Source organism: Tubulanus polymorphus, chromosome 2 (assembly GCF_964204645.1).
Source record: "Tubulanus polymorphus chromosome 2, tnTubPoly1.2, whole genome shotgun sequence".
Lineage (NCBI taxonomy): Eukaryota > Metazoa > Nemertea > Palaeonemertea > Tubulaniformes > Tubulanidae > Tubulanus > Tubulanus polymorphus.
The window spans coordinates 23,213,822-23,225,871 of record NC_134026.1 but is presented as its reverse complement, the minus strand read 5'-3'; the positions used below and the strand labels follow the sequence as shown (position 1 = coordinate 23,225,871).

The 12,050-nt window shown below is 38.0% G+C and overlaps 2 protein-coding genes across 2 annotated transcripts; one reads left to right on the top strand and one right to left on the bottom strand.

Moving 5' to 3' along the window:
- Positions 1–124: 124 nt before the first annotated feature.
- Positions 125–3,926, bottom strand: LOC141899278 (lipase maturation factor 1-like). The gene is made up of 10 exons (XM_074785477.1): positions 3,738–3,926; positions 3,169–3,475; positions 2,895–3,054; positions 2,707–2,772; positions 1,956–2,126; positions 1,559–1,736; positions 1,311–1,464; positions 1,039–1,219; positions 823–935; positions 125–735 (listed from the first exon to the last, which is right to left on the bottom strand). The coding sequence occupies exons 1-10, from the start codon at positions 3,910–3,912 to the stop codon at positions 558–560; spliced, it is 1,683 nt and encodes a 560-aa protein (XP_074641578.1). The 5' UTR covers positions 3,913–3,926; the 3' UTR covers positions 125–557.
- Positions 3,927–10,400: 6,474 nt separating this feature from the next.
- On the top strand, positions 10,401–11,821 carry LOC141899054 (uncharacterized). The gene has a single exon (XM_074785207.1). It carries the CDS (start codon positions 10,401–10,403, stop codon positions 11,760–11,762), a length of 1,362 nt encoding a protein of 453 aa, XP_074641308.1. The 3' UTR covers positions 11,763–11,821.
- The last annotated feature ends 229 nt before the right edge of the window (positions 11,822–12,050 follow it).

Here is a 12,050-nt window from a genome sequence, read left to right as displayed (position 1 = left end):
TCTAAGCGGATAAGAGTCTTCTTTACTTACGAGAGAATAAGATACATTTCCTGTGCTCATAATACGGCTGGAGCGGGACTGATTGGAAGCCTTGAAACAAATGAATCAGTCAAAGAAATGAATCATAGCAACATTATTTATTTTGCAAAATGCGCTCAATTTTCGTTGATTTGAAAAGCCTATTAGTGAATAAAGTGTACATTTAATACTTGATAATGTATCTCACAAACAGAAATCTACATTCATAAATTACTACAAAATACATACGTTGAAAAATGTTTGACACATGAGGGCATGCAAGTTAGAATACAGAGGGATCATTAATTTATTACGTACGCATAAAATTTGACTTTTTCAACCCCCCTTGCACACAAAATCGGCCATTTTTTCATATACATTAAGCATTACAGTACGCACTTGCACATACTCTTCCTCCCTCCCCTAATGCGTACGTAATAAATGAATGATCCCAGACGACTTATTTCGACAAAGAACAGTGAAAATAAATTGAAAATCAAAATCCCCATAAATTGAAGAATAAAAGCTACAGATAATCTTTATTTGGGAAGTCTTGGAACTGGCCATCCCATTTGACGAAGGAATTGTTTAAGACTATCCAATGAAATTGCTGGCAGATATTCCCCGATATACTTCCGTTTCCACCACTGTCCTTTGCTAGCTGCTTTGCTGTAAAATTTTGCCCAGGTGTAACGAAAATGCTGAGCTCTGATAAACCTGAAAGGAACCAGAAATAGGAATCGTTCATTTTTTTAATTGTAGTCAAACCCGTGATTTTTAGTCGTACTCTGCTTACACAATTACCTTGGAGGCTTTTTATCGATAAAAGGATTATGAGATATGAGTGATGTCGCACCGGGATCGTTAGCCAATAACTTAGCTGCTAAATGCACTAACCATGGATTATACTGATAATTCTGAAATCGAAAAAAAAGAAAGAGGAATAAGTTCATACATTTCTGTGTAAATATTAGACGCCAATTATCTTTTAGAGATGTGTATATGGTAATATCAAATTACCTGAAAAGCAGCAAACCACATGAGCCAATCGAGACGATAATGATAAGGAGAAATGAGACATGGACGGCGATACACATTCCCGGGTTTACACTTGAATTCATAGTCCAGCCAGCGGGCTGATGGGTCACCTGGATCATCATATGTACCTTGAAATATTATCTCTGTGCGTTCTTTAGTAATACTGCAAATACAAAGAAGATTTCCAGTGAAAGGAAGTAGGTTATAAGAAAAAAATCTTTAAAAACCTTCACTAAATAAGAGGTCTTCTCTACCTTCCGAATGCTCCATAGGTGTTGACAATTCTGAGTGGCTCAAAAGAGGTATTCATTAGCTGTTTTTGAGACAACAAATTTTGAACAACTGGTAAACTAAGATATCCTATCATAGCTGCCAAAGCAAGATGGAATGAACTGCGAACATATTGACCTAAAAACAGACAAATCACTGATAAGTTAGAAAGAAATAACTCAATTAGTCATATTCTGAATACAGTCAAAGGAAATTAGTTTAGACTTCGTACCCCACGTTTTTCTTTTCCCTACTTTAGCTTCACGTTGCAGCTGAGAAACCTGCCACTTTGTTCCTCCAGGTTTTTGAGAGAAGAAAATGGCGAGAAACCGATCATCAATGCTGCAAATACTTGGCAGAATTGTCAACCAGTTCAGAAAACTGAGATTACCACTTATTATAAGTACAGCCTAGAGATAGAAAAAAACAAATAGGGCCTAAGTCACAAAGGTACAGATAACTTTTCCCTCCTCTGATAGAACACCTCAACAAATTTGGAACGCAATATCATATAGAGTGCAAAGAAGTCTGAATTTTTAAGAAATATCTTTATTCAGAGTTATGCATATCCAAGTTACCGTAGACAGAGATTACCGCAATCCTGACTTGTTGGAAAACAATATATTTACTTGAAATAGAATCTGTATAAGACCTCCAGTAATCATCAATGGACGTATTGGAATGAGAAGCAGAAATGGAGCAATAAGTTCCACAAAGTGGTTCGACAATGTCTCAAACTTATGCATAGCTTCGGGTTCTTGATGCATGAAGTAAGCCATCGGGTTGGGAACCGGTTGAGTCTGAAATGAATTAATGTGGGATTTATTCTACTAGGTTTTGGCAGATGTGTCTAGGGTAGATCCACTCATAAACTAAATATCAATTGAAGCGTCTTCAAAACTTCCCAAAAAACCAGGCGCGGATCCAGAGGGAGGGTTTCAGGGGTCGTGCCCACCTGCTCAGTAACCAAATAAAATGTTTAATTGTTTTCTTAAAGGAATGTACTCAAGACAAAGTGGGCGGAAAGAGGCCCCCTATCATTAGAGATTTTTGTCAGCAGTTGAACATTAACATTTTTTATGAACCCCCTCCTGGAAAAAATCCTGGATCCGCGCCTCCAAACTGGATTGTTACTATGAATGGGGGAGTGAACGAACAGAAGGATGAAAAGTAAATGCAATAGCTCGCAGGAACTAAGTGGGCTAAAAATCATGTTTAAAACCTTCTAGTCCAAAAACATTAATATTCTGATGTCAAGAACAAACTCTTATAAGTTCTTAATCTCAAATAGAAAAATTTCATAAAGTATGGTCAAACTCTTACATTGCATAAAAGCAGATTAAGTTCTGAACGAACAAAGTTTTTGAAAATTAAATGTACCTCATAATGATAGTTCATACATGTTAGATCTCTCCAGCATTTATCACCTCTAATCTTTATCAAGCCCTGAAATCAACAATTATGTAGATAATAAAGGAGGAATTCAAATCTTTAGAATAAGCGCAAGTGAAGCAAAGAATGTATTAGAATTGTTGTAAAATGATTTTTTAAAAATTAGGACCACTTACAGCACCTAACATTATCCTAAATATCAACCACCTGAAACCCCATAATACCACCCAGGGTGGCGGCGTTAGTTTTGGTATTCGTTTCACACTGAACAGGGGACAAAAGAAAGCTGCCAAAAATCCTGTCTCTAGAAGTTGACTTTCCCAGCCAAAACCATACCTAATTACAAAAGAAAATTAACATTTGATAATCAATAATGAAGAGTTAAATCAAAACTGAACCGAAAAATATGTAAACTTAGCTTTGAAAATCGGCTATAGGCCTATCCCTTACCATCTCTGTCCAACATTAGCTATAGTGTGGTATAGAATCCATAAACATAACATGATGATAATATTTGCTCCACCATTCCAAAATACAAATGCTGATAGTGCTAGCCCACTGTAAGCAAAACCATCCAGCCACCAGTCCAGGTGGTTTCTATAATCAACAAACCACATTAGAGTTGGGACAGTTGCAAATGATTTCCAAGGCAACCCTTCTCTTGATTTAATGTTTTCGAGGTAAGTGTCAGCAGGAAGCAGGCCATTTTTGCCAATCAACTGTTTGTTCTGATGAAGTCCAACTAGAAATGCGATAACTGTAAAAAAATGGTAGTAAAGTTAGACTAATATACAAAATAGTACCATAATAGCCCCCAGGTGAGACATATTCTATTGCAGTCAAATGACCATCGACGAAAGTATTAGTTCTATGATATAATATACAGGGTGGGATTAAATCAGCAAAACCTCAGCATTATTAGAAACAAGGTTACAAGGTTAATGATGAAAAATGTCCCAAACAGGCAAAACTAAACAAAACCCTGCTGGAAAAAGCAACCCGGAAGTAAAAAATCTTACAGTATATGAACGAAAGTGATCGAAGAAACACGATCCTTGTTAACCAGTATGAACCACTCTCAATAGTAACAGAGCAATTTGTACGCTCTAATACATATTCTCGCTCGTCATTTTCTTGATTTTGTCTGTCCTCAGTGCTTTGATTAGGAATATTTCGACGCCGAATCTGAGACATATTCCAAAATACGGAAATGAAAACCCAGGTTGGTAGTCCCTAATATCCGTCTTCGGCGACGGCCTCAAATCGGGCGTAACTATAACCACCGCCGGATCTGGAATCGGTCACTGGAGTAAATGGGGCGGCAGAATCGGCAGTTGACACCCCACTGTGCTCGCATGTGAATCAAAGACAGATTTTAAGTTGAATAATAATCCGTTATAGGCCTATATTAATTTTGGGCAATATAAGAAGGATATCAAATTTGAAAACTATATTAACCAAGTTCCCAGTAGTGCCGGGCGACGCCGGACTTCTTCCAAAGGCGAATTTAGTCTTGTCAATTTGATTTCATCCTAATCATAATTTGCTAGTCACGTGTGATCAAATCGAATAAGGTTTACACAACAGGATAAATTTGACGCCTTGCTCCAAACGGCTGACTAGAAAATACGGTCCCACTTTGTAAAGATTATTTCCTATGAATGAGTTATTCAGACGAGAAGATACACATCCGTGTATGATGATGACGAGAGAAATCCCACAATTACGAAGCCAAGATTGAAAAATTCTACATCAGGTGTACTGAAATATAGTATAGAATTTTTCAATCTCGGCTTCGTTATTTGTGGGATTTCTCTCGTCATGAGTTATTCAGGTTTCTCTTTCAGTTTTGACATTTATATCAGTTTTTCGAAACAAATTTGTGAGTCGAACATCTTCAAATCATATCAAATCACCTCCGAGGGTGATTTGATTCGACAAATCGATTTGAATTTGATGCCGTGTTTATATTCAAAAATTAGACCAAACCAAATTTGATTATGACACTAAAAACGATTTTACTTAAAATCAAATTTGATTTGATGTGTTAAATTCGCCTCAACTTTCAAGTGGGCGTGTTCATTTACCAAGAATCGATAGATTATGCCCCACCTGCAACGTTTTAGACGATGAACAACTTTTTATTTTTGATTTTAACTTCTTACCGAATTCCGAGAAAATTTAACGATGTGAAAGGAACGATGTGAAAATCCAAACTTTAAATCTGGTTAAATCTATCAAAATAGGTCTAGATGTGTATAAACCCCTCAAATAGTGTACAAATTGTAAATAACGTGAGATATGTTTTAAAATGCTTTCATCTTCTGTTTTTCCAATTAATTGTTAATACCCTTTGTCTAGTTGGAGCGTTATAATTCGTACCGTTTTTGGCATAGATAGGCCTTATTCCTACTGTGTGGCATGCGACTAACATAACGCGTTCACCAAACCGTTTTATTAAAAATATGTGATCTAATAGACGCTCGGGCTTTATTAAAAGCCGGAATCTATTTTCAAGATACGTTTAAGCCACTTTTAATAGAACTTTCTTGCGTCCGCGATATGGGGTTGCGCCACAGTAGCCTATCACTAAGAAAGTATAGGCCTACTGCATGTACTTGAGTTGCCGGGTTGACTCTGTGAGTAAGTGTGTTAGTGAAGAAAAAAGATATTCCTTTAAATTTCATAAATGCCGTATATAACTCTTGTATTCGATCATCTAACTTTATTGAAGCGTGATACGATTGATCTTTTGATCATTCAATGGCGGCCATTAATCCCGGCGTTGCCTCCTTCCCTATTCAACAAGTGATATGTTCCGAAGCTCATACGTCGGTGGTGGTATCTTGTCGAATTCATTTCCATATAAGTCAACTGTTGAATTGTGGTAAATAACCGCAAAAATTATAGCACAAATGGTAAACGGTATAACTATGCAAACCGAAATCAACGCGGCTGCGAAGCTATTGAATGGGAGAAATTTAATCCAAGCGTGGACGCCGACCGTTACAAAAAACAACAATACCCCCACACCGGCCGATAGAATCCATGCAAAATCGATGTAACCTTGAATCTGTTGCATAATTCGTCGGTCAGTTTTGTACGAAGAGGCCATTTTGGGCATGACATAAGCGCTTATGAAGAACGCGAATGTGTGCACTAAAACAACTAAAGTCACACACACGGCAAATGCAACTAAAAACACTTCAATATGGGGTACTTCATTGGTCTCCTCGGATAAAGACAGCTCACATAATGACATCTGAAATGTAAAAACTGTTGAGTTTCAGTTTATAATAGATCATCACATTTCTATTACAAGTCGTTTTCGTGTCTTCTTATCATATGATTTGTATACATGTTTGGAACAGTGAGCAGTTATCTTTGCTACCTAGTGATAGACATATATCGATTGCTTTCGATTTCGTGTCCAGAAAATGGCAATATAACATACTCCCATCCATATCTTACCATGGCAAAACCAGCAAAGGATCCGGATACGGAAGCAATAATTCGTGTTTTTCGTCTATTCTGGCGAAACCTTATAAGATGTAATTCCATGTGTTTGGCTTCTGCAGGTTCTCCATTTGCCCAACGATATCCTTCAGCCATCAGCAACCTTTATACGTGGAATAACAAGAGTCGCTAACGTGCAACTCCGTCGTTGACTGCCAGACCCACCATGGATATCAGGTGTACCATTATTATCCAATATACTAACTATCAAAATATGATAACAATTGTGAGTCAAAAAATGTTGAAATACTCCATTTTATTTGCAACAATTCACAATGTTTTAATGCTCATAACAATAGCACGCGGAACACGTATTTGAATCTTTCAAGTACATATACAATTCAATAGATAAGAAGCACCTGTACAATAACGCAAAAAGGGTTTATGGGTGAACTGATGTCCCATTTTTATTTTCATTTATGAAATTCAATAGATATTGATAGGTGGCCATATACAAATGGACAAAGTTAGTGCTGAATATCGTCAAGATTAAAATTGCGTATGTCCAGACTGAGCCTGGCACCAATAGTGGTGCTAATACTAGCTGTGGACTCTCGTTTGCCCATTTCTTCCGGCGTCAATTGTCGACAGCCGAATAAGATTAACTTGGCATCGTTAATGAATCTCCTCCCACTGACTGCCACGTACAACAAAAATGGCAGTGTCAAGATACTATGGTAACATGTCATAAGGATCCGATGAATATGTAAGTTTGCAATGTACACAACATCCCACCTGGGGTAGTCAAGAAACTGCATCAGAGCAAAGTGCAAATGGAATGGTATCATAAGTATTGTATACGTGGATGTGACGATTAACTCAGCACGGGTTGTTATCACGCTATCCTTTCGCCTGTCTTGTATCTTTTTACCTAAATATGGACCTTCTTTTGATGCCCTGATAGTCAGAATAATTAACGAATTGCAAACCCATACTGACGAAAGTGGCAATATAAAGAATAGAATAAATTCGATCGACGTTATGGCAAGAACGAGTTTTCGAACCACCGACCGAGAGCACTGGATATCTTCACCGTCCGATATAATTCCAGGAACTTTTACGCCGCTCGATGACCATATGTGATGCGTGTTCCATAATCCAACGAGAATAATGATTATAATCACGATTTTCTTAGCTCGTTTTCGACTACACCAAACTGACGCTAATAGGTGATAACGCACGGCCAATAAACGATCAAAAGACAAAATGGTAATGGTACAAGTGTACGTTCCAAAAAACCAATTGCGTACCAACCCGATCCCTTTACACCAATAGTATTCCGAGAGGATTGTCGTTAGACCATCGAAATTGTTATCAGTCCATGAGAGAATGAATAGTAACATATCTACCAATCCTAACACGGCAAGGACTTCCATGTAAAATCCGAACGATTTTCGCTTCGGCCCGACCGGATATCGCATCACAATCGATAGAGCGGTGTTTCCTAGCAGACCGACGATGATGAACGGTGGCGGGTAGATCAGATTGAAGTTAATAAGGAAAGTTTTCATTACTGAACTTAGCTGATAATGGCCTGTAGAAGAGTTTCTCACTATATCCATGTTGAAATGCTTCTTGCAATTAGTCACGCGTACTCTACAATACAGGCTCAATTCCCGACTAACCCGAACAAGGTTTTACACATCCGTCGAAAAATGAGCTGATTGCACAGTCTGATGGAGATTGTACATACTGCCGCTACTCGAGTCTAAGTGTGATCCTTGTTTTGGCTAGAAGCGCACGTAGGTTTGTGTATCGTTTAATGATATACTGACAACGCCTAGAATTATTATCAAACAACGTTATTTCAACCGATACGTGAAACTATCGCGTAGGGATCAATATGATGAATGGTATATTGATGGTAAAATAGTGGAATTATGTCTCAACGAAATGCATATTGGGAAAAATTATAGAAACTTGTTCAGACAGCTGTTATGGATTCATAAGTTATCACAAATCTAAAAATAAATTGAAAAACATCTTTCCTACCCATGCAATGTCTGCCTACGTCGTCTCGTCCAAATTATCTATGACAATGTTTGCTTTTCCGTAATAAAGAAGGCGACTAATGTACTAATGGGACGCTGCAGAACCGACAACTTCATTTTGCACTTTTCTTACTTCTTAACGAAAATGAAATGTCACATCTCTAGTGAATTACCGACGGAAGAGGGGTCACCTAGCAACCGACAATTTGCAAGCATCATTCAATGAATGAAAGATCTACCATAAGGAAACTCCCCAAAGATTGGAAGACTTCTCACGTTTTGTTTTTTTTTTTCATATTCACCATTCTCACAATACTTTCACGGACAAGCTTTTCTCATTGATAAGATACAGATTACTGCTTTATTCATTCGTAGAAATCCTTCAATGCGCATTTCTGTATTGAAGGTTACCTATGTCAAAAAGTGAATAAAAACAGATTTCTTAGTAGTGAAATATGTTATAAACGGAAATGTCAACCTATTTTCATCATTGAGTTCGTGTTCATATAATTAAGTGGATGAAAAAGAAATAAAAAGAAATCGCGTCAACTATTCAGTGTTATGAATAGATTCTGTGTGCTTCGCGGGTTCCTCGCGTTGATTTTCAATGTACGTACCACTCCGGGCTAGAAACACGAAGGCCGCGCCCATTTCGTACAATGAACGCAACGAACGAACTCTATTGTAGGAATGTTTGCAGCGTCACTAAAACAATTAGCAGACACAGCGGTCAGAGCTGCCAGCATGTGAGTAAGAAATGTTACACGACGAACACGTTCAGAATACTATATTTTCTTTCTAGACGTATATACACGGTGGGTGGTAACTCATTTATTTTATACTTCGTACGTATATGATAAGTTATATTCGAATCCAAACATGAAAAACATAACAATTTGGACAATAATGCTTGTTTTGGCCTATCAGCATAACGTAACTGGACCCAGTATCGCATATGTGAGTCAAATCTTAACTCAGAACTGTAAAATTCGATCCTGGTGACTAGCAACCGAGATTGAGATCACTATTCCTAACGATCCACTGATTAGGAATTAGCGTTGATCGTTCAACAGTCCACTCAAAGAGACTGTTAATCATGATCTACCAGGTAGGTGTTTAAAGTGATTGATCAAATGAAAGGTTTTTGACTATCGATTATTACTAATCGGATTCGAGAGATATTTTTCCCCTTCGCGTGTTCTAATATATACGTACGTATATACATTCTGTACTTCAATCATTCACTCCATCAAGCATTGAGGGAAATTAATCGCTTCATCAGAAAGATATACAATCGTGATCGTTTGATGAGAAAAATTTCAACCTTTTCAGACGGCGATATCTTTAGTGGGATCTAATTGGAATGATATTGCCGCTATTCGATAATGAATTTTTGCTTCTTTAACTGGGAATGATTTTATACTGTGTTACTGCCGAGATTATTTCCAGCGCGAGTGTGTTTAAATTGGCGATATTCATACATTATGTGTTTACATTTTAATCACCACTACCGCCTATGTCGTTAATCACGAAACCTAATCGAAGGTGGTAATTAATTGTCGTCAAGTGATACGTATCATTCGCATCAAACTCGGGAATCATATTTCTGGAAATCAAATAGGGCCTTCAGTGCTTAAACGCGGTGTGCGGTGCACTAACGATCAAACTTGCATAAATCAACGCCCTTAAATATACATATCAAATGAAAACGTCGATGATTCTGTATGTAAACATAACTATCAAATGAGATCTCGTGCTGTAGATGTCTTTTTATGTTACAGGTAAATGGTTGTTTCGTGCTTCGGGGTATCTAGCTGATTACGTGTGGTCGCACTGTAGTTTTCATTAACTGCCAGCATGACATATCCACATGCAAAATCTAAGGTTAGATTATTAATTCGCTTGATCTATGACGCCAGTCAGAGCGGATAGTTTCTGGCTGGCGCGCGTAGCCTCGAGATTCGCGAGATTCTCCGTTTCGTTGCGATGGATTATCACAATTATCATAACCGCAAGCAGAGTCATAGATGACATATTTGTCAGAGCTGGTCCAAGCGTGTGCGTCGTATTTGCTATTCAATCTACAATTATCATGTATATGTAAATACTATTCGTCAAACTGGATACGGCCAGCAAACCACCATAATTCATGAGGAAATCATTTGATCGAGCGAGATGACAAGGCTAAACAACATCACTTTTTGCCACTCGTTACCAGTCAATGTGACCGTTTCTGGTCTGGTGCTTTTGGCGATCAACTTTGCCATATCTTTGATATCGAATATTTTGTTGGTGGTAACGATTTATAATTCGTCCAGTTTACGGACACCACCGAACATACACCTCGTGAATATATGTGTAAACGATTTACTGTTGACGGTGAATACTGCTTTGTCGTTTGGTTCAATGATGTTTACCGGTGGAAATGAGAATTCACTCAACACAGCCATCGACAGCACTATTTTTTTCATATCCGTCAATTCCGGCTTAATTTACTGCTGTACCTTGACTAGTATAGGCTACTTTCGCTACAGAACTAACAAGAAGCCTTCGATGTCGTTAGCAAGTCGACAGAAAATAGTCCATCGCTCGCTGTGGCTTATTTGGTTTGTATCGTTGATTTTCAGTTTCGCTCTACTCGGATTATTCAAAGACTCGGGATCGATATTCTCGACGAATCCGTTCAAAAGAACTTACTGCTCAAACGGGTTCGTCGGTTTTAATTTAAAACAGATTCTCGTCGTTTGTTTCATGGTTACCGTGTTTATAATAGGGTTCGGTATGATCGTGTATTCGTATTACCGCATATTTCGCAGTATCAATGTTATGAAATGTTGCATACGGAAGAAGAAAATTGCGCCGATTTGCACAATTGCAATGAACACGAAAGAAAGTGTATCAACAGCAACTCCCGACATCTACTGTGGTGGAGCAAATGCATCATCTAAAGACAGATGGGCGGATCGGAGTCCAATGCCTCGAAGCACTCGCCCTGTACCGGAAAATCTGGATAATTCGTTCGTTGTGCGCTACGTTACGCAGGAAGAGGTAATAGCAGTCGAAGATGCCCTAGAGAACCCGCAGAGAATTTTGAAAGCTAAAAAGAAGCCACCTCTACGAATGACGCTGAGCAACGCTAGTACAATTTCCACCCGATCCGGCGCACCCGCCTTCAACTTCACTGATATCAGTCCTGCGGCCGATTTGTATCGGTTTCAAGCGGCTAAAAATAAACAGGTGCTAAAAAATTCGAACATAAAAAGAGATAGAAAATCTTTGAGCAGCGCGGCGAAAAATGGGATGGTAATGGTCATAACATTCTTAGTGTTAACATGCCCAGTATTTATTTGTGCATTAACTGACGTATTAATGGAACTTCCTGTGATCGATCAAAAAATAGCAGTATTATATTGTTGGATTCTGTTTTATTTTAACGCTCCGGCTTATCCACTTTGGTATCTCATGTTCAGTGAACGTGTGAAAAAATGTGTTAGTCGTTTGTACGAGAACGCAAGTCAAAGATTTAGTTTCACGTGAAAATCGTTACCATATATAGCCCTTCATCGCATTCATTGCTCAATGGCCATAAAGACACACCTGACGATGATCTCTAGTGTGAGATCGAAACGTCGTGTTTTTACATTTTAGAAATAAATTCTCGATTTTAAATTCTTTTAATTGTACATTGGGTTTTTATCCTATTAGGCATAAAGAATTTCTGTATATAGGGCATGTATATTTCCTTAGTCAAATTTATCATATCGAACCGTATGTGTATTGTATTAGGCCTAACTAACACGTATCATACACGTGATTATGATAATA

What these genes read in the sequence shown, in the direction of transcription:
- LOC141899278 (XM_074785477.1), bottom strand. Translation starts at nt 3,912, where the DNA reads ATGTCTCAGATTCGGCGTCGAAATATTCCTAATCAAAGCACTGAGGAC. An exon ending in ATCACTTTCGTTCATATACT is followed by an intron (nt 3,476 to 3,737) that starts GTAAGATTTTTT and finishes ATTTTTTTACAG; the next exon opens with TTATCGCATTTCTAGTTGGA. An exon ending in AGGGAAAAGAAAAACGTGGG is followed by an intron (nt 1,465 to 1,558) that starts GTACGAAGTCTA and finishes GTCTGTTTTTAG; the next exon opens with GTCAATATGTTCGCAGTTCA.
- LOC141899054 (XM_074785207.1), top strand. Translation starts at nt 10,401, where the DNA reads ATGACAAGGCTAAACAACATCACTTTTTGCCACTCGTTACCAGTCAAT.